The sequence below is a fragment of the Artemia sp. Qi Xiang Cuo genome, chromosome 14 (assembly GCF_049724085.1).
Source record: "Artemia sp. Qi Xiang Cuo chromosome 14, ASM4972408v1, whole genome shotgun sequence".
Classification (NCBI taxonomy): Eukaryota; Metazoa; Arthropoda; class Branchiopoda; order Anostraca; family Artemiidae; genus Artemia; species Artemia sp. Qi Xiang Cuo.
This window is the reverse complement of record NC_142807.1, coordinates 42,033,037-42,055,815: the sequence shown is the minus strand read 5'-3', so window position 1 is coordinate 42,055,815 and position 22,779 is coordinate 42,033,037. Positions and strand designations below refer to the sequence as shown.

The 22,779-nt window shown below is 34.2% G+C and overlaps 2 protein-coding genes across 4 annotated transcripts in view; one reads left to right on the top strand and one right to left on the bottom strand.

The window, feature by feature from the left end:
- LOC148944484 (glycerol kinase 5-like) overlaps positions 1 to 14,936 on the top strand; it is a 40,027-nt gene extending 25,091 nt beyond the window's left edge. Inside the window, exon 3 of the mRNA XM_089100336.1 lies at positions 14,032 to 14,936. Coding sequence (XP_088956462.1) covers positions 14,032 to 14,171 — 140 coding nt within the window. The 3' untranslated portion in view covers positions 14,172 to 14,936. The remainder of the gene's footprint in view (positions 1 to 14,031) is intronic.
- Positions 14,937 to 19,254: 4,318 nt separating this feature from the next.
- mahj (LisH and WD40 domain-containing protein mahjong) overlaps positions 19,255 to 22,779 on the bottom strand; it is a 102,200-nt gene continuing 98,675 nt past the window's right edge. For 2 of the 3 annotated variants that reach the window (XM_089100137.1, XM_089100136.1), the window contains exon 11: positions 19,255 to 19,465. In XM_089100137.1, the coding sequence (XP_088956263.1) occupies positions 19,368 to 19,465 (98 nt within the window). In that variant the 3' untranslated portion in view covers positions 19,255 to 19,367. Of the gene's footprint in view, positions 19,479 to 22,779 lie in introns of all 3 variants that reach the window. The other variant, XM_089100138.1, reaches the window with a different exon arrangement.

The window sequence follows — 22,779 nt, the reverse complement described above, 5'->3', positions numbered from 1 at the left end:
TTAGAGTAATATTTATGGTTGTTTTAGTGCTTTATTATGTTGTAAGGCCCACAACAAGCCAAGCTTCTTGGGCTAAATAATTTTTCTTTACGTTTGTAATAGAATTTAGCATTAATAAAATGATTGATTGATTGATAGAATTCGCCGTTTGCATGCACAATACAGAAATTGTGAATCATTCAAGAAATTGTGAAAAAATTATAAGTAAGTAACAATCTCTTTCTTGAAGTCCCCTCTTGGATACACAATACGGAAACTTCATTCAAGAAATTATGAAAATATTTGTAAGTAAGTAAAAAATTCTTTCTTGAAGTCACCTCTTGTATGCACAATGCAGAAAATTCATTTAAGAAATTAGGAAAAAAAAGTAAGTAAGTAAGTAACAAACTCTTTCTTGAATTCGCCGTTTGGATGCGCAATACAGAAATTTAATTCAGGAAATTATGAAAAAAAATTGTAAGTAAGTAACAAACTCTTTCTTTAAGTCACCTGTTGGATACACAATACAGATATTTTATTCAAGACATTATGAAAAAATCACAAGTAAGTAACAAACTCTTCATTGTTTTCACCTCTTGGATACAAAATAGGGAAATTTAATTCAAAAAATTATGAGAAATTGCAAGTAAGTAACAAACTCTTTCTTGAAGTCACCTATTGGATACACAATGCAGAAATTTCATTCAAGAAATTATGAAGAAATTGTAAGTAAGTTACAAATTCTTTCATGAATTTGCCTCCTGGATACACAATACAGACATTTAATTCAAGAAATTATGACAAAATTCGAAGTAAGTAACAAACTCTTTCTTGCGCTTTCTTGAATTCACCTCTTGGGAACACAATATGGAAATTTCATTCAAGAAATTATGAAAAAATCGTAAGTAAGTAACAAACTCTTTCTTAAATTTGCCGTTTGGATACACAATACAGAAATTTAATTCAGGAAATTATGAAAAAAAAATTGAAAACAGTCTCTTTCTTGAAATCGCTTCCTGGACGCACAATACAGCAATTTCACTCAAGAAATTATGAAAAAAATTTGTATGTAAGTAACAAATTCTTTCTTCAATTCTCCTCCTGGATACACAATACAGACTAAAAAGTTGGGTTGATCTAGGTTCGCTTAGAGTGGCGCGCCACGCTAAGCGAACCTAGATCAACCCAACTTTTTGGATATCTCTCTCACTATGACTGTGTGTCTGACCACTCTAAGTCAGGGTGGGTGTTTGCTAGTCCCAATGCTTGTCATTGTTGGGTTGTAGCAAACCTATATCAACCCAACTTTTTTGTCTGTATTGTGTATCCAGGAGGAGAATTCAGGAAAGAGTTTGTTACTTACTTACAAATTTTTTTTTCATAATTTCTTGAGTGAAATTGCTGTATTGTGCGTCCAGGAAGCGATTTCAAGAAAGATTTTGTTTTCAATTTTTTTCATAATTTCCTGAATTAAATTTCTGTATTGTGTATCCAAACGGCGAATTCAAGAATGAGTTTGTTACGTACTTGCCATTTTTTCATAATTTCTTGAATGAAATGTCTTTTTTGTGTATCCAAGAGGAGAAATCAGTAAAGAGTCTGTTACTTACTTACCATTTTTTTTATAATTTCTTGAATGAAATTTCCGTATTGTGTATCCAAGAGGTGACTTCAAGAAAGAGATTATTAGTTACTTGGAATTTTATCATAATTTCTTAAATTAAATTTCCATATAGTATTGTGTATCCAAGAGGGGACTTCAAGAAAGAGATTGTTACTTACTTAGAATTTTTTCATAATTTTTTGAATGAAATTTCTGTATTGTGCATGCAAACGGCGAATTCAAGAAAGAGTTTGTTACTTACTTAGAATTTTATCATAATTTCTTGAATGAAATGTCTTTTTTGTGTATCCAAGAGGTGAAATAAATAAAGAGTTTGTTACTTACTTACAAATATTTTCATAATTTCTTGAATGAAATTTCCGTATTGTGTATCCAAGAGGGGACTTCAAGAAAGAGAATGTTACTTACTTGGAATTTTCTCATAATTTCTTGAATGAAATTTCCGTATCGTATTGCGTATCCAAGAGGGGACTTCAAGAAAGAGATTGTTACTTACTTAGAATTTTCTCATAATTTTTTCGATGAAATTTCCGTATTGTCTATCTAAAAGGTGTATTCAAGAAAGAGTTTGTTACTTACTTACAATTTTTTTTATAATTTCTTGAATGAAATATCTGTATTGTGTATCCAGGAGGAAAATTCAAGAAAGAGTTTGTTACTTACTTACAATTTTTTCATAATTTCTTGAGTGAAATTGCTGTATTGTATATCCAAGAGGTGAAAACAATAAAGAGTTTGTTTGCATTTTTTTTTCATAATTTCTTGAATTAAATTTCTATATTGTGCATCCAAATGGCGAATTCAAGAAAGAGTTTGTTACGTACTTACAAATATTTTCATAATTTCTTGAATTAAATGTCTTTTTGTTCATCCAAGAGGCGAATTCAAGAAAGAATTTGTTACTTACTAACAGTTTTTTCATAATTTCTTGAATGAAATTTCTGCATCGTGTACCTAAGACGTGAAAACAATAAAGAGTTTGGTACTTACTTAGAATTTTTTCATAATTTCTTGAATGAAATGTCTTTTTTGTTTATCCAGCAGGCAAATTCAAGAAAGAATTTGCTAATTACTTAAATTTTTTTCATAATTTCTTTAATGAATTTCTGCATTGTGTATCCAAGAGGTGAAATCAATAAAGAGTTTGTTACTTACTTAGAATTTCTTAATAATTTCTTGAATGGAATTTCTGCATCCTGTATCTAAGACGTGAAAACAATAAAGAGTTTGTTACTTACTTAGAAATTTGTCATAATTTCTTGAATGAAATGTCTTTTTCGTTTATCCAGCAGGCGAATTCAAGAAATAATTTGCTACTTACTTACAATTTGTCATAATTTCTTAAATGAAATGTCTTTTTTGTTTATCCAGCAGGCGAATTCAAGAAAGAATTTGCTACTTACTTACAATTTTTACATAATTTCCTGAATTAAATTTCTGTATTGTGCATCCAAACGGTGAATTCAAGAAAGAATTTGTTACTTACTTAGAATTTTTTCATAATTTCGCGAATTAAATTTACGCATCGTGTATCTAAGACGTGAAAACAATAAAGAGTTTGTTACTTACTTAGAATTTTTTCATAATTTCTTAAATGAAATGTCTTTTTCGTTTATCGTGCAAGCGAATTCAAGAAATAATTTGCTACTTACTTATAATTTTTTCATAATTTCTTAAATGAAATTTCTGCAATGTGTATCTAAGAGGTGACTTCAAGAAAGAGTTTGTTACTTACTTACAATTTTTTTCATAATTTCCTGAATTAAATTTCTGTATTGTGCATCCAAACGGTGAATTCAAGAAAGAGTTTGTTACTTACTTACAATTTTGTCATAATTTCTTGAATGAAATGTTTTTTTTTGTTTATCCAGGTGGCGAATTCAAGGAAGAATTTGTTACTTACCTATCTACTTACTTACAATTTTTTCATAATTTCTTAAATGAAGTTTCTGCATTGTGTATCCAAGAGGTGACTTCAAGAAAGAGTTTGTTACTTACTTAGAATTTTGTCATAATTTCTTGAATTACATGTCTTTTTTATTTATCAAGGAGGCGAATTCAAGAAAGAATTTGCTACTTACTTACAATTTTTTCATAATTTCTTAAATGAAATTTCTGCATGGTGTATCCAAGAGGTGACTTCAAGAAACAGTTTGTTACTTGCTTACAATTTTTTTTCATAATTTCTTGAATTAAATTTCTGTATTGTGTATCCAAGAGGTGAATTCAAGAAAGAGTTTGTTGCTTACTTACTTAGAATTTTTTCATAATGACATATCCAACAACGGATGTTGATAAAGTATTTATTCATTCTGATACCTAGATTTTGTCAATGTTATCCCATGTTTCTGACAATAGATGTATGCAAATTCCTTTTCTTACATCTCCGATGCTTTAATAGACATTCTAAACGTTTGATATGCTAGCTTACTCTAAAAATAATGATTGCATAACAATGTAATGCATAATATATTTTTAATGAAATAATGCTATGTAGAATATTACCACAAAAATATATTATGATACATTATTAATATCAATGATCAACTTTGGACATTTTTAATCTGTTCCATAGAATTTTTCACAATGTACTCTCTTGATATTGTAGTTATTTTCTTCTCTTATCTCGTAATCATTAGAATAATCATTATTCTATTTTAAGTCATACACAATTTTTACTGATGTTTCATCGACAGGCTCAATATGCGTTTCGTCTTTGGTATTATTTTGTTCATTTACTTTTTGATCAATGGTATTGACGTTTGCTGGTACTTTGTTTTTCACCGATTCATATTTATAGTCCATGGCGATATTTTCTGCTAATGCCCTTTTTATTTTTCTGGCAATTTCACTGTCTATTATCACATTATTTTTACACGGGTAACAGTTTCGGCACGTAGACAATATATGGTTTATGATATTAGTAGAAGAGTACGCCTTTCTTTTTTTTACCTTCCGTTGAATGCTAATACCCGAAAGCTGACGATAGGATGTATCAGTAGGTAATGTGTTACCTGCAACAGTAGCAAAGAGTTGTCCTCTATCAACAACGATTATATGTTGGCATTCTCTTTGAGTGCAATAATCTCTGGAAATTCTCAATCTCGCATATCCACCAACATAAGAGTTGAATTTTTTCGTTACACCAAAGAAATTTAATTCCTTACTGTCATGACAATGCATGCATACATTTCCAATAGTGCTACCACTTGTACTTTTTTCATAGTTTAAATAATTCTCCTTGTCGGCATTCAGTGCTACATTAACATTGTCGTGTGAACACACTTTCTGAAAATGCTCCGTCTTCACTTTTTTAAAGATATGACTTATGTGTTTATCGTTCCACTGCGTAAAAAAATACTGATTTAATACATAAGCTATGTAGTGTCGATAACCCGCCATAAAGTACAAGTGGGAAAGCCGCATCGTGTCTCTGAGCAAGCATAGAGTACAATTGTTAGAGCCATAAGCATATTTCGTTTCATTTTAAGATACGTAAAAACAAGTTGAATAATTTCGAAGTCCAGAAAAAAATAGTCCAATAAAAAAAAGAAAAAACAGTGCTACTACAAACATTATTTTTTTAACAGTAACGGTCATGACTAACATATCCATACTATTCTCATTTCGAGTTTTGAAAATATTAAATTTTATTTTTTAAAGTTTTAAGCATGTTTCATCTCATGTGAAGACATGTAAAAAAAAGTTGACACAATATAACATTGTAAAAAAATAATAAAAAAAAGTAAAAAAAAACTTAAAAAAAAAATTCAAAAAAAAGGGGGGAGGGGCCAAAAAGTTGGAGGGGAGGGCCCCCTTGGTGTTTGGGGATAGGGGACCTTTGGGGGTTGAAGTCCCTGGTGGTTAGGGTCGTTGGTGCTTATGATCCTTGATGGTTCATACTCATGTATGAATCACTACTTGATTTGTAAGGATTTCTATGGATTGTTTTGAATTTCTTTAGTAAAATTCTTTTCTTGCCATCTACATCTCTCTTAGTATCAACTTTTTAGTATACTATAACGTTAGACCCTATTTTAAATTGACAACACTGTTCAACCGCCACTTGTGTATTATATAGAACACATCGAAGAAGTAAAGCTATGTCAAGTCCAAGGTCATTCTATCATCGCTAACCATTTTCATAGATTGATGTTGTTCCAAATTTATAAGAAATTGCCTGAGTTAATAAGCCCTTTGGGCTTACCTTAACAGGTAATTAGTTTAACCCTATTTTCTCCACCTTCATACGGTCTGTTCACTAACTAGGGTCATTCACATCCCTATTATTCAATCAAAAATTAATATTGTTCATAGAGTTCAATTCACAAATGCTATACCCTTTTTGCAATTAGAGATAGCTTTTACGCAAAATGGTACAATTTTCAACTTTTCATCATTCACAGTACTTTAATTACCCATGACGCATTCTTAACCAACGGAAGTTTAATTTGGTTATTGAACTTAAAAGTAACTACCCCTTTTAAAAAACATTAGATGTTAGCTACATACATATTCTTGGTTTAATTCTCTTGGCTCCAAAAAATGGATGTTGCCTCATAAACCAGTCTGTTTGCAATTTGACAATTTCTAGTTTTTGGTTAAAAAAAACATGTTACGATGAAAGTGCCTAAAAAACACGTGTGCTTGCGTTGTATAATCTCAACTATACTTTCAAAACGTGTTTGATCACTTTATAGGTATATAATATAACAGGATTGGTCTCATTTTGCAATGTGCATGTCAAACTACACTGTATATTCTTGTATTCGTGAGTGTTGCCTCAAAAACCAGTCTGGTAACTCATGTATTGTTCACAGTAATATCTAACTGTCCTTGGTAAGCCAATGTACCGGTTAAACTGCACTGTATATTCATGTCTCAGGTGTAAGTTTCCATGTAAGTTTCATACTGTGTACACTATCACTACTTGGAGGGAGGTGGTTGCCCTCTGATCACTGTAATTCTCAAAAAGGGCATTAGAAAGTTCGGTTTTCAATCGAGTAAGCCCCCCTCTTAAGTTTATACAACCATCCCTTTCATAAGAACCTTATATGTTAACAATGAGCGACTTGCATAACTTAGAGTCGTTGCCCTAGGCGCTGGAGGGGTTGTTAACGCCAGAAGCATAGCTATTTGACCTTTGGACTATTTTAAACAAAATGGATATATAGAAATATTGATCGGATGCGTTTGGGAAAAGAATGCATGGGGGGCTGACTGCCCTCCAATTACGTTTGACTCTTAAAAAGAGAACTAGAAATTTCGACTTTCAATCGAAAAAGGTGCCTCCAAAGATTATACGACCACCGCTTCCGTAACCTCCTTATATGTTAATAATGAGCAACTTGCATAATTTACATCCCTTGCAAAGACGTCTGGGGGGAGGGGTAAACCCTGTAGGCACAGTTTTTACCCTTTCGACTACTGTGAACGAAATGGCTATCTTAAAATATTGATTGGATACATTTGGGGGAAGAAGGGCGTGGGAGGGGCTGGTTGCCCTCAGAAAACTTTTTACTCTTAGAAAGGGCACTACAAATTCTGATTTTCAATCGAATGAACCTCCTCCGAAATTTACACGATTATACCTTGCATATGAAGTGCCTCTGGTAAAAAGCAAAAAAATAAAAAAAAAAATAAAAAAAAAAAAAATAATAATTTGGGCAGATTTTAATTTGTTGGTAACTGAAGGATAAGTGTTGTCCCAAACAGATCCGCAGTAATGAGGTATATGGGTAAATAAAGGAGTAATAAAGGGTGACAAGGATATCGGGAGGAAGAAAATAATTAACAAGATTAATCATACTTACCTATTGCAAGATTATGGCTCTGATGTAGGAAACATGTGTTGCAAATGATAGGGAGGAGTCAATGTGGACACCAAGAAACTTGGCAACTTTGACCTGCGGGAGAAGATTTGTGGAATATTTGAGACCAAGTGCTTCCTGAGCTTCTGTTTGGCTAATAGGTTTAGACCTGACATAAATATTTCATTTTCAATGATCATTGAATAATTTAATTAAGGAGGATGAAGTATGTTCAGATATAACTAACCAAATTCCAACAACAAAGTTAACCTAACTTAACCTAAATCCAGGATAAATTTTCAGTGATCATTTCGCTATGTATTTCACCTCTCTCTAGCCTTGACTAAATTAAGCTAATTTTTCCCTGAAATTTTCAAAGTATTTCTTCAAAATTTCTGTCACTATTAAGGGGGTACAAAGCCCCTCACAGTCCCCAGGGCAAGTCTGAATTTAGATCTTTTTAGTTTTGCTTGATGAATTTCGATTTTTCAATTTTTCCTTCGATGAATTTGGAGTTTTCAATTTTTTTTTAATTTTGAGTTTTTTAATTTTGTTCAGACGGTTCCGAGGTTTCTTAATTTTTATCATAGTTTTAAATTCCGTTGTTTTTAGACGGAATATTTTTTTGATTTTCAAATTTTGTTCAATGAATTTAGAGTTTTCAATATTCTGTTCGGTTAATTTCAAGTTTTTACGAATTTTTGGGAGTAATTTTGCTATATTTGTTTTCTTTAAGGTATGAAGGTGCACTAACTTGAAGTTTTACAGTCTTTCTTACTAATAAAGTTACTATATTTAAGATATGTTACTGTTTTTTAAGGTATATTTGAAATGATAAAAGTGATGAGTATATGCTGTTTCATATATATGCTTACTTTCCTGCTGTGGAGTTTCATATATTGAATGGAGAGGGTTGAAATTAAATAAAGGGCATTGGTGAAATTCTTAAAAGTTTTTTTTCATGGTAAATGAACGCAATAAGGAAACTATATTGAAAGCATAAGAAAAATGAAATAAGAAAGATATATTGCAATATTATTATACAAAAAGAGAGTACCTGTTCACTCTTACGGGATCAAGTCGAATGTTCATTTCCCCAGTAAACTGTAGGTCTAAAATGTCTCCTTTGGGACGTTGGGCATGTCTTTTCCTGTATGAACAATTATATATCTGTTTAAAGATGGATAGTGAAAAAAAGTATTTGTGCACATCTTGTATTTATATGGTTTTTCTCTATTATGAAGTCCTGTATGTAGCTGAACATTAGTAAATTGCTTGGATCGTTAATAGCAGTAAGAACATCAAGAACGTTTTCTACTGTATGTACTCTCTTATGGGTAGGTAAATTACAAATCTGATAAAAGTTTTTACTATGTATGTTACAGGCATAAGGTTCTTATGCGTATCAACTCCCATATACATAGGTTAATTACAACTCTGATCAAAGGTTTTACTATATAATTTGCAATTGTGTGGGCTTTCACTAGTATGAAGCTTCATATTCTTGGATAAATAGTAATTAATTTATTATAAGTCTGGATAAATAAAACTTTGGGGAAATACTCTAGTGCACATCTCACATTTATATGGTTTTCATCCTTTATGCAATCTCATACTTCTGGATAAATGGGAACTGGACGAAAATAGTTTACCACAGATTTTGCATCCATACGGTTTAATCCTTATCTCCTTCACCAAGGTCTCTTTATCCTGATTTAATTCAAAATTGTCTTTTTGCACTAGGATTTCATTTTGTCCGCTCGTGCAGGGTATCCCTCTTCTTTCAATTTGATTGACAGTGTCATTTTTTTCCTGATGAATCTTGTAGGTTCTCCATTCGTAGTTTATTGGCTATTGCCTCTTCTACTTCTGAAAAGTTTATCATTCAATTCATTTTGAAAATTGGCAAGTAAGGAGGCTTCAGTCCTTGTGGTTTTGCTGGACTCACTTGATAATTTATCCATTTGTTAAAATTTCTATGTTGAAAGCACACTGACAAATTTGAAAGTAAAAAAAAAAAAAAAAAAAAAAAAAAAAATATTCCCCGCTTTTACACATTTTCAGTTCATACTTTCAAAATCCCTTAAAAACTGGTGAAAAATCTCTAGAAATTCCCCTTATTAATACTAAAACCCCTAAAGTATTGTGAATAATCCGTGATAATTATCAATAGAAAATTCCCAGAATTCTTCTGTCAAAAAGAAGAAAATAACATTACATGAAAAATGGAGTGTAGACGATTTTGGCTTAGAGAATATAATTCCAAAAAAGGGCAGTGCATATCAGTATTTTGGGCTAAAAAAAACGTTCTTTTCTAATATTATTTTCATGCTTGATGGGGCAATTCTTGAATGAAGTTTAAAGAAAGATTCAGTTTTGTCTCGAAAGACAATACAAAATCTCTTAAACGCCTTGTAGCAAAAAGGAACAAAAGAACATTACATGAAAAATAGTGTAAAAGGATTTTATCTGAGAGAACCCAATTCCGGGTGAAAAAAGAAAAATAAGTACTTTTTGGGTAAGTAGTATTTCTAAAGTTAAGGTCAGCATCTTGAGCAATCCTGTCTGAGGAATATGTTCCAAAATCATACGCGTAGGACGCTTCTTTTGCTAGGGAGAGGCTCCGGGCAGAGTAGAACTTCGAGGGCGAAAGAAAATTAGTATTTTTGGGATGAAAAAGGGACATTTCTAAGCTTTATCACGTCATCTTGGGCATTCACAGCTGAGAGGTATGGTGTGATTTCATATAAATAGGACGGTTCTTTTGGTACCGAAAGGTTCAGGCTAGAGAGAACAATATTTGGGGGATAAAAGGAAAGCCAGAACTTTCTGGCTAAAATAAGTGAAATTTCTAAGGTTTTGATCACGCATGGGGCTTAATATACAATAAAGTTTAAAAATAAAAAAAATTCAGACGGGTAATTTGAAAAATCACCTCTAGGTGAAACACGGTTTTTGAGAGGAGGGGGAGGGGTTGCTGTTCGCATGTAATGATAGTTGTAGTAGTAGATACAAATTAAGAATTGAAAAAAATGGAGGGAAAACTATACTAGTTGAAATTTTTTTTTTTTTACTCGGGGGGGGGGGCATTTTGATTAGTAATAATCAGGCAACATAATAAAAACTTTGCCAAAACAATCAAAGAAAATTATTCTGGTCTTCTAGGAGCTTATAAAACGCAGAACAGCTGTCTGAGAACTCCTAGACAATCTTTGCTCAAGGGGTCATTGAAGCCATAATATATAGCATATATTACTGATATATACTATTGAAAACATAAGATATAACAGAAAAGTAAAAATTTTAAGATTCTCGTACTCTGAATTTTCAGTCATTTATTTAGTAATCTTTTTAATTTATTTTAAATTTTTTTTAAGTTTGTCCGTTAAATTATCTTGCTTAAGATCTGACTTTTCCTGAATGAGTATTTAGATTATTTCATAATTTATCAGCGGAATCTATGTTTTATCAAACAAATTTATACAAAGAAAAGTAACTCTTGAAAGTTGACTCTTGCGAATCCATAGATTTTGTAATATTTTTTCGTGCGAATTATAGATTTCGTGTACCGTCCCGTACCTGATATCTGCCTATCAAATTACCTTTCCTAGTTTGAGCTTTTTCGCAGCACATTTCTCTTTCTTCCATAGCTGAAATACAAGTGCTTAAACTGACTGTCTATAGATAGAAAACCTTCCTTTCTTACCTTAGAGAAGGACTATAGAGGACACCTTTTCTATTTTGATTTTATTGCTTGAATTTTCATTCTCTTCAACATTGAAAATCACCTATAGCTCTATATAAAGATGGAATATTTTTCTTTCCACTCACCTTATTTGGTCAAAATGTGTCTCCATCTTTCAACACTCTTTTTTCATTTGAAAAGCCTTATTAGTTCTGATGTCCTTACGTATTTATATACCTGATATTGTAATTATAATTTCATATTTTGGAATGTATTGACTTTTTTTATTGCGTTTAGACCAAAATATATTTACGTTCCAATTGAAATACATCCACCCTGAGCATGAGACGGATTGACGTAAATTCCTTTTGATCTGGACCAATTGATAATGCGTCAAATTTTGTAAGTCTGAGGGATTTTTTTCCAAGTCAAATTCATCTTTTCGATCTGGGCTAATTGAAAACGCTACTACTACTGCTACTAATAAAAACTCACCGCAGCACCAAACCGCTTGAGGCCAACCCTGCTAAGTATGCTCCTCTTCCATCCTATTTTATTCAAAGCCTCCCTCTTTACGACCTCCCAGGAAGTTCCCATTTCCGTTCAAAATTTTTTACGACATCCTCCCACCCCAGCCGCGGACGACCTGCTTTTCGTTTAGCCCTAGACGGTTTGCTGAAAAGAACAATCTTTGGCCATCTGTAATCCTTCATACGCAGAACGTGCCCTAGCCATCTCAACCTTTCTTTCATTATAGCCCTAGAGAGCGGTATTGAACCACATTTTTCGTACAGCTTATTGTTTGAAATATGGTCAGTACCCAGAACAATCCTTAAGCAATTTCTCTGGAAAACATCTAGCAAATCTTCATCCGCTTTTCGAAGCGCCCATGCTTCAGAGCCATATTTGACCGCTGTCATCACTGTAGTTTTGAATATTCTAATCTTGTTTCGCAGATTTATCTTTCTGTCCTTCCAAAATTTCTTAAACTGTAAAAAAAAAACACCCTGAGCCTTGGCTATTCTACTTTTAACGTCTACACTTCTCACATCATCTTTACTAATAATACTACCAAGGTGAGCGAAGTAGTCCAATTGATCAATCTTTTCGTTACCCAACGTCATCTTTTTATCTTCACTTACTCCTAGTCTTGGTGACTTAGTCTTCTTAACATTAATTTTTAAACCTATTCTAGCACCCTGAACTCACAAAACCTCTAAAAGTTCATTCATTTTGCATTCGTTTGCCATGTCTAGCACCCTGAACGCGCAAAACCTCTAAAAGTTCATTCATTCATCAGCATAATCTCAAGTCTAAGAAAGTTTTTCTTTCCCATTTGATTCCATTTTCTCCCATTGCCTTTCATCAAAATGATCCATATAAATTGGGATAGAACATAACTCTGATCAACTTCTGATTAATACGCAACCAGCTACTAATCTCATTTCCTACCTTAACTGCAGCAGTGTTATTCCCGTACATAGCACTAATCATTTTGATGTATTTATCTGGTATACCATACAAGGATAAAACCTTCGCTAAAGCTCTTCTATCAGCTGAATTGAACGTTTGCTCATAATCTTTAAAACTGAGGACTACAAGTGTTTTTGATGACTCAGGCACGTCTCAAGTATTAACCTAAGAGCGAAAATTTGATCGACACATCATTTACCCTTCCTAAAACTGCACCGTTCTTCTTTTAAAACTTTGCATACAGTATCTCTCAGTTTAAAAATTATCATCTTACGAAGTAATTTGCTACCTGCAAAGACCAGGCTTTTACCTCTATAATTACAACACACACTCTTATCACCTTTCTTATACAGGGATTAACTTAGGGTTTTCCTAAAATCACTAATACTTCCCCCTTTTCAAACATCAAATTCATAATCTTCAGTAATTTATTTCTAACTTCATAGCCACCATATTTAAGAAACTCATTTACCACACTATCAGCACGTGGGGCCTTATTATTTTGTAATCCTTTTAGTACTGTCGCCAATTCTTCCTTACAAAATAATTCTTCCTTCACATCCAAGGTGCCACAAACTTTTTCATTTCCCTCTATATCTTTTCCTGTAACTCTATCACGTTTTAGCACACACTTAAAATGTTCTACCCATCTCTCTTTATCTCTTTCCTTATTACTAACTGTGGCCCCGTTCCTATCTTTAACTGGGACAAGTCCAGATCGACTACTCCCTCTCAATTTATTAACATGCCAGTACAATATTTTACTATTATGCCGTCTAGCTGCATCTTCCAGATCTGCATCCCTCTTATTTCATATAATCTATCACTCAAATAATTCTTGTACAAGCCCCTTCTCCTCTCTATTAAACATAAAGCCTTTTAACTAATACTCCTAGCTGCGTTCCTAACTTTCTTCCCTAAGACACCATCAGCAACTTCACAAATTATTAGCATGAATTGAGGCTTTGCGCAATCCTGGGCCCATCTTGGTCAAAACATTGTTTTCAGCACCTGGCGATGCTCGTCTATCAATACATAAAGTAAACATAAAACATTTGTGTTTTGGACACCATTGTCATTAGTGGAATCTCAGCTCTTCTCGATCGTACTAGTGGGGTTATTTTCCCGTCTGTAGTCGATGCTAAATATACTACTTATTTGTCCATTTCTGAAATATTAACACTAAATTTGCCATATTACTACCAAGATCGTAATCAGATGTCCATTTTTAGGTAGGTTCTCTGCACTTGTCCTGCAATTGATAGTGTGTCTGAGTATCTAATAAAGAAGGTGCCAGTAATAACTAAAAATATCGAAAAAAAAAATCGAGTTCCATGCTGTTATCTTTCAAGACCAAAGATAAAAAATTAGAAGAAAAAAACATTTACTAAAATGGCATGTGTACAAAGAAATTCCTATAGTTGCGTTGTACTTTGTCAATCCTTTTCCTTTTTTTCTAGGTTTTTGGACGCCAGAAGTGTGCGAGTCTCAAAGGAAAATCAGCAGAATAATTAAGCCCCGGTTAGGAGAAAAAGAAAAATATGTTAAGCAATTTAACTTATGGAAAAATTCAGTCGAGAGATTGTCTTCTTGGTACTAGTGTTTTTATAGTTGGATAACAAGCTATACTACTTTAATGTTTAATTTTTTAGTATATATATTTCTCAGACAAATGGTGGTGTTAATAAAGGTAGCCTTCCTTTTAAAGGTAACCTTGATTGTTTGTTCAAAAAACTTTGCATACATGGTTGCTTGGAACCCAAAAAATATAAACTGTAATAAATTGGCACTGCAATAAAATTTCAGCTTGCTCTTATAGTACCAAAAAAAAAGTAAAAAGAGCAGGCAGTTGAAGTAGTAGCTGGAGTAGTTTACCTGCTACTAAACTACTACTTCAACTGCAACAACTTGTAAGACTTGGAATATTAAGAGGAAAAGGACATCAAAAAGGGGTCAAAAGGGTGCATCAGCAAAATTTTTGGAATGGCTTGCCGTATCAAGGTGAAACTTCCGGGGCATCCTGAGGGAGATGATCAATTGACCAAAAGGCAACATGTATATGCTAATACTGTTACTACTACTACTACTAACATACTACTAATGCTGCTAAGACTTCTCCTCCTACTGCCAAAACTGCCTGCTCTTTTTATTCCTACTTTGTACTTTTTATTCTTTTTACTTTGTTCAGGTTTTTAAATTTGTTAATGAAGCGGTGAAAGAAGGAAGTAGTCATAGTTATTTGCTGCTGTTTTTTTTGGATGGGGGAGAGAAAAAGATTTAAGTCCTTTATCTTGTGATGTATATTATTGAATGATGTGTGGTATTGCTTTGTTTAGCTTATAATAAACTCATTATTATTATACAATAGGGTTACGATTAGATTTGAATTAGACACTGTATTTAGACAGTTTATAATGTCCTCATTATGTAGTTATTGTTTTTAACATAGCTAAACTAATTCCCAGCCACTATAGCTTGAAACCTTTTTCTCGTGCTGGGGTTTCCCACTCCACTATCACTACTTAAACTACACGTTGGTCTTCACTCCCGTACCACCCTCATGGTGTTTGGATTTCTATTTTTAGCCGCACATCAAGGTCAGAGTTAGGTCGATTCACCCTCCCTCGTTTGGATGCAATACTGATTTGTTGGTCTGTTATGCCCATTGCGTAAAAGCGTCTAAGTATCCTTTTAAGTATTCTTTTTTTTAAATCCAAATATATTATAATAAATTTTACATTTTGTTTAAAATTGTATTACCGTGGAACGGGGTAACTTTGAACTAAAAATCGTGAAAAATTGAGGTTATTTTGTTGTATTTTCCTTTAAACTAGTATTTACTCAAAACTATTTTTGGCGTTTGGGGAATACGTCATTCTGCATCGAATGGCAACTGTCCCAAACTGCTAGTCTTAATGTTGTTAGAGCTACACCTATCTAAAAATGGTGTTCAAAGTTACCTCTAGGGGTGTTTAACTTTGAACACTCAAAAACTTCAACAGGTAACTCTGAACAGTCGATGAGTTCTGGCGTAAGACTTCCAGTAAAAAAAAAAAACTCGTTTATTGAGAGAAAAGAATTACTAAAATAAAAAGGCAAAAGAGAGTCAAATTAGTGCAGTATCATCTGACCAAAGTCATGATAAAATACAAATTTTGCTCCTTGAGTGAGTCGGGGGGCTGAAAGATCTCCCTGTACCTGGTCAGGATGGATTGATGCTGAGTCTTTCACCCTGGGAAAAATAGAAGGATCCATCCTTGTTTTTTCGCAGGCAGATCACATTTAGCGAGCCTTCAGAGGATGGAGCATCTACCTCCAAAACTGCAAAATACTTGTAAATACGCCCCATGAAGAACTTTGCGATGAACCAACGTCCGTCCACGCAGGTTGGTGGGTAATTTGAACCCGTTGTGGCTACTGCTCCACTCGACAGCATAGAGAGCCCAGTGCTCGCAGACTCATCAACTTCTATTTCAGACTCGCTCTCGCATCCTGTTGGGAGGTCAGTCGTGTCGGACTCGCAACTTGAATGACTTGAATCCTCTGCATCTCCAATACTTTTCCCTGGTGCGACGCTAAGACGTTTGCGTGTGACGTTCCTCACAGATTTTTTAAATCTGCGGGCTTGCAGGACATCCAATAAAACTTTGCTGACGTTGTCCGCAACCTCGTGCGGAGTTTTCTGGGCCGAAAGCGGGTGGTCCTGGAAGACTCTGGAGCGTGATAAGCACTTGGCAAAGCCATATTTAAGATTTGCTTTTCCATTTGTGGCTAGACTTTCCAGGAGTAGCTTTAAAAGCTGGGGGAATTTATCTTTTCTTACCGTGGTTTCGTTTGGGTTGTCCATTTTGTAATCATCAAGCATTTTCCTCCATGCACTTTTCATTGGTGCGAAAAAAGCAACGTCCAGCGGTTGCAGTATATATGTAGCGTTTGGGGTGAGGTATACAAAGCAAATGTTGTTTTTTTACAGACTTTCAACACTTTGGCAGAAATGTGGGAAGACATGTTTTCACCCAACAAAACTTTTATTCCCGTCCTTTTCTTCAGGTGAGGGAGTGCCAGCGACATAAACCACTCTTCAAAAATTTCGCTCTCCAACCATCCGGACTTATATACAGCATACCGAGCTCCTTTGGGGCCTCCTGTACACCATGAGCTAAATATGCCCTTAGCTTTATAGCACACGAATGGTGGAAGCAGTTCGCCTTCTGCATATCCACATACCATCAGAGATATTGCTCCCTTTGTTTCATTAATTATTCTGGAGGGGTATTTGGCATCTCTTTTCACGATGCATTTCTTTTTCCCGGGGTTGTCGGTTAAGTTAGTCTCATCATAATTGTAAATATTCGAAAAAGGCACATCCTGAATAGTCACTTCTAAATTGACATAGTACTCGTTCAACATTTTAGACGAAACAGAAGCATGTTTCTTTGAGTAGTTGGCTACGGTTCTCAATCGAAGCTTTGAACGATGTCGATATAGGAAGGAATTGATAAAATCTCGTCCAGGTACATTATTCTTAAAGCAATCTACTCTTTTTCCAACTGATTCAAGATAACTTTTGACTATGAGTTTCAACTCGAAGCAATCGACGGGGAACCCCCCCCCCCTCGGCACAGGTAAGCAATTGAGAGACTATGGCTTCTTCTTCGAGCTCCGATAATACGGTCGGTCTTCCCACCTTTTTGTTGTGCTTTTTATTCATTCGGTGAGAAAGAGTACCCAAAGAAACCCCGTATTTCTCTGAAGCCTTTCTCATTGTTAGGTCTCCTTTTTTTATGTCTTCAAGAGCTTTTCCCATCACTTCTTCATCATAACTCGCATATTTCTTGCATTTGCTGGTCTCGTGTATGTTCTTGGCATCTGCAAAAATTGACACAGTAAAAAACCAAAAAAAAAATAAAATCAACTGGGGATTTTGAAAAAGGTCAAGAAGATTTTATTTTAGCGAATATTTCGGTAAAACCGATAATACGTTAAGAATTCAAACAAAGCCAAGACTAAAATACCAACGATGAAACCAGAAGGAAATAAAACCAAAATTTTGAAAGGAAAAATATTTGCAATTCAAATGATTTTGCAATTCTAGGTTTTTCCAAAAGAGACGAGGAAAATCCCACCAATTTTTATCTACAATTGTCAGCAGTCTTTGCACAGCAAGCTGTGAAAGACGACTCTTTCAAATTGTTTATGCACACTCTATTAGAGCGAGGTAATACAGAAACTTCAATTTCCATTGATTGCTAACGGACTTCCATCCAAGAAGAAACAAAAGTAGGCCTGAAAGAATTAGGAAGTGGTCCAAAGCGTAATTAGTAGTTAAAACTAAATTTAAAAGCTGAACTTGATTTGCGTTTTTCGGGGATCAACAGATTTACAATGGTTTCCAAAAGCTCTGAATAGCAGAGCAAACTCTTTTAGTGTAATCTTTTTAGTGTAACTTACTCCACTTGCTTTGCTTAAAAGTGGGTTAAAAATAAACATTATTATTATTACACCAATTCAACGCAAATTTTAACAATTGGCCAGCAGAGAACATTGAAATCCATATTGTAGAAAGACAATGCTAACTTTGAACAAATGTTCAAAGTTACCCCGAAAAAACAAAATTTTTGCGGGAAACATTGAACACTGCCGCCATATTGAACCTATGGAATTAGGAAGAGATTTCACCAGAAAACCTAACCTTTCGGCTCCTCAGCTATAGAAAAATGTCAAAATGAAAGTCCTAGTTTAGTTTATCTAAGTAAAAAAGGGTAACTTACTTTTAGCACTTTTTCACAATTTTGAACAGCTCAAATTCTCTTGCAATTAACAAGATAAATTTTTGTCCGATGCTGATTTCAAGAACTACCAACTGATTTACACGCCATCTAGCAATAATCAAGCAATAAGTTCGAACGGGCAATTCAACTGTCTTGTAATAGAGAGCGCTTAATGTTTGTTACTGATTTTGTTCAAAGTTACCCCTAACGTTCAAAGTTACCCCTTTCTACGGTAGTTGTTTTCTCACGGAAATAAATTCGCCAAACCACCTATGCATCAGTATCTATTAAAAGTTATGTTAAATATAGCTTATTAATTAAATTTGGGATTTGAACTCTGTGCCGAATTTATATATATATATATATATATATATATATATATATATATATATATATATATATATATATATATATATATATATATATATATATATATATATATATATATATATATATATATATATATATATATATATATATATATATATATATATATATATATGAAATACTTTCGCCTAGGGAACCAATAACTCTCAAACTGGCCCTTATGAACAGTCAGAGAATTTTTGACATCTTTCACAAACACAAAGTCTTTGATTTTGGTTTGTACTATTCTATCGCACAATACACACCGTAGTCATTGTGTGAAAATATTAATTTTTTCCACAGACTGGAAAGACTTGTCATGCCTCATTTATTTCGTGGGTTTAACGAACGAAAAAAAAAACTCTTATCAGAATCCAGTGGATTATACTTCTTTCAAAAATTTTGTTGCTGAAAGGCTGGGGAAATTAAGTACGAGGATATCCTTAGCCCAGGGTTCTTCGAATTCTCATATGTCAAGCGTAGACACAAAGACCAGGAATCAGCTTGTTATGGCCTTTCTAAGTAACGGTGAAAATCAGATGAATTCGGTACTCTTTATTTTTCAGAAAATTGACCTAAATAAAAAATAAACAGTTTCCACATGAAAAGATCACATTTTGTTTTATTTGTATGAACCGGAAAATTCTCAGTGGTAAAGATTAGGAATTGAGCGCCGAAAACACATCATTGTCGCCCTGATCTTCATCATTACTGGGCCGATCCTGAACATCACTATCTTCTGTAATCCAAGAGGAATCTGTAATAGTCAACTAAAAATTAACATGCTTATATACTTCCTTAGAACTACTACCAGATACGAAACTACCGAAACTATGAAACTACCAGATATGAAACTAATATTTATGTCCTCAGATTCCTGGCAAACTTCGTATTTTCAGGATATGGTTAATGTATCACCAGACCAGTGTTGCCACTCGACTGATACCAAAAAGCGGTATAATTTATGGTGTATTTTGATACCCGTAATGCAAATACATTGCCACTAGTTTCAACAAAAACTAACTTTTTAAAAGCAATTGATTTCTTGCTACTTTTCTAGCAAATGGATACTATTCTTTGTCATTTTCTTAAGTGGTATATTCTGCCATGAATTTTGAACAAGAAAGGTAGAATAAAAATGAAAATGACATCCTCTAGACACCCAATCGATATATAAACAGGGGAAAGTAGTGCCCAATGATAAACTCATACCTTTTTTCACTTTTTAGCACTCTCACCCGTTCTTCGTCACTAATAGCTCGTCCAGAGCATCCGTTCTCTAGAAAATTGGAAGCTGGATAATCTAATCTTTTCTGTTTTAAACTAGATTAAAAGTTTGTTTATCAATGTTTGTTTCATTTTTGTGCTTTCTCCAGAAATACTCAGTATACTGTCATGTTTGTCCCAATTTCTATTTTGGTTCCTCTGATATACCGGCCATGAAAACGAAAAATTTCGCGAGTTCCGCAGTAGCCTATCCAGCCATATATCATTAGAAGTAGAAAGCAAACATTTGTCCCTTTTCCCGTACAGTGAAATTACTTAGTATAAATTCAGTGATAAGAGTCGTTTCGCGGTATGATCAGAAAGAAGTGCGGCATTTATCTTGAAATTGCGGTATTATACCACAAAATGCGGTATAAGTGGCAACACAGCACCAGACATCAGATATTTAACAATCTCAAGGTCTTGTTGCTTCTTTAAAAAGAAAAGAATTTATTTTTAAAGAAGAAAAAGAAAAGAGATCGTGGCTTCAGCTTTACAGTTTTAGGCTTCGGGTGAAAGAATGAACAACACTTATGAAGTAATATATATATATATATATATATATATATATATATATTAAGAGAGTTCTACATTGAGAGTTCATACTGAAAACACCTCTTTTTGGATATAGTCTCATTCATGGAGTAAAACTGTTAATACAGTAAGACATTTGTGATTCCCTATGGTTTTTATTGAATTAATTTCATAATCGGATTTGGACTTGAAAATAGTTCACCTTGAACTTGGATTACATTATTTGACCTACATATTAATTGACCTACTACATATATATTTCGACTGGAATACTCGACTGTCCCTGGCTATGATAATTAGATTGCGCAATGACCGATCAAAATAGGAAAATTATTTTAAACCCATTACTGAACTTTGTCACGAGATCTATGCTTGATGGTGCGAAAATTCATCTGATTATCGGAAAAGCTGTAAGTTTTTTTGATCATGGTACTATTATCAGTGCTAAAGAGTTTCTATATAAGGAGCTGAATATTCAGAGCCGATGCGTGAAAAATGCAAAAGATGAAGATAATGTATTTGACATTTGTAAACCGTTAAACCAGGTGGCAAAGGATAATTTTCCTGTTCCCACTTTTGTTATATTCTCACCTTCTGAAACACCAACAATTGGGGAGGCAGTCTCGGCTACTTTAGTCTCGAAAGTTAATGAACTCTCTCGGATAATTCATGGCTTTTTAGAGAATGCGACGCATTCAGGCCCTGTTTGGCCATCTAGAATTGATACCAATGTAACAATTAACCCTGCCCCAGCTCCTAAGGTTGCCGTTGTGCTAAAAAACTGTCCTGCAAACCTACCTCACCTAATGCTTGTAAGGACTTCGTAGATAAACTTTGCCCTGAGGCCTCAGGTGAAATAAGTGAACTTAAAAAATCGGCTTCGGAATGGAAACTTGTTGTTAAGTCAAAGCGTGGAGCTAATAAAATTGCCGAGAATGTTAAAAACAGTAACTCAGGTATCTCGGTGAGTGTGAAATCCCCACTGTTTATAGGGATCCTGAAAGGCGTACCGATCGAATACGATGAGAATCAAGTAAAATCTCTTGTACCAAATTGCATGAAAGTTTCTCATTGCGGAAAGTCCTGAGTGTTCAAGGTCTACTTTGAGTCAAAACAAAACCTGGACCAGTTCTTAAAAGTTTCTGTGAAAGTTGGCTACGAAAAGCTTTCTGCACAAGCATTTGTATATCTCCCTAAGCGTTGTTTCTCATGTCATAAGACTGGGCATCTGGCCTTGCAGTGTTCTAATCCGGCCCTCTGCTCTCGCTGTGGATCATGCGATCACACCTCAAACGGTGCCTCTCCGTGTTCGGAAACAATGTTCTGTCTAGAATGTAAAGTTACCGGCCATACTTGTTACAGTGTCCCAATAACAACAGTCAACTAGCAAAGCCCACGGTATGATATCGATCTGTCTACTACTACGCAAGCTGTACTTGCGTGGAATATTAATGGTGGACTTTTAGTCAAACTCCCTATGATAAATGGTCTGCTTTTGAATTGTGAAGTATTGTGCTTGCAAGAGCATTTTTTGACGAGTCATAGTTTAGGACTTCTGAAAATTGACAATAGTTTTACTGGCTATTTGGTGCCTGCCAAACGATCTGCTTCCAGTGACCCCCCTTTTTGTGGTATTGCGAAGCTTATTGGAACTTTTTCCCGCTAGAATATTTTCTCTTCATGTGAATTTTTTCTTACTGTCCATGTAAAAGAGTATGTTATTGTAACCTTGTATCTCCCACCAGATTATCGCAATGACCGATCGGAATTTTTATTTACTTTTGCGTGTGAGAAACTAGGATCTTGCCTATCGAAGATCCGCCTGTTAGGTAAGTGTTTAATTATTATAGGAGATTTTAACTGTAATTTATCTGACGCCTCGTTATTGCGTACTTCTATTTTGTCTGGTATTTTTGACGATTGGCTAAGAATATTGCCTAAAGATCTTGATTACACTTACACACACCATTGTCACGTGTCGAACCTTGACCATGCAGTTTCTTCTATAAATCTCCAAGTGTCACCTGTTCACGTCGTTACTGATTTCCAACTATCAGACCACCTTCCAATATCTGCATCTATTTATTGTTCCTCTGCTCAGTCTACTCCCACTACACAACCACATCAGCCCCACGCCCAATTTTACAGGGATTGGGAAAATATACAAGATGACCTTTTTGCTGCAGTAACTAATTCTGTCCTACATAAAATTCATGTTCCGTTCCAGCTACTCATAGAATATCCGCAAGTTGATGCAAATGAAATACGAAT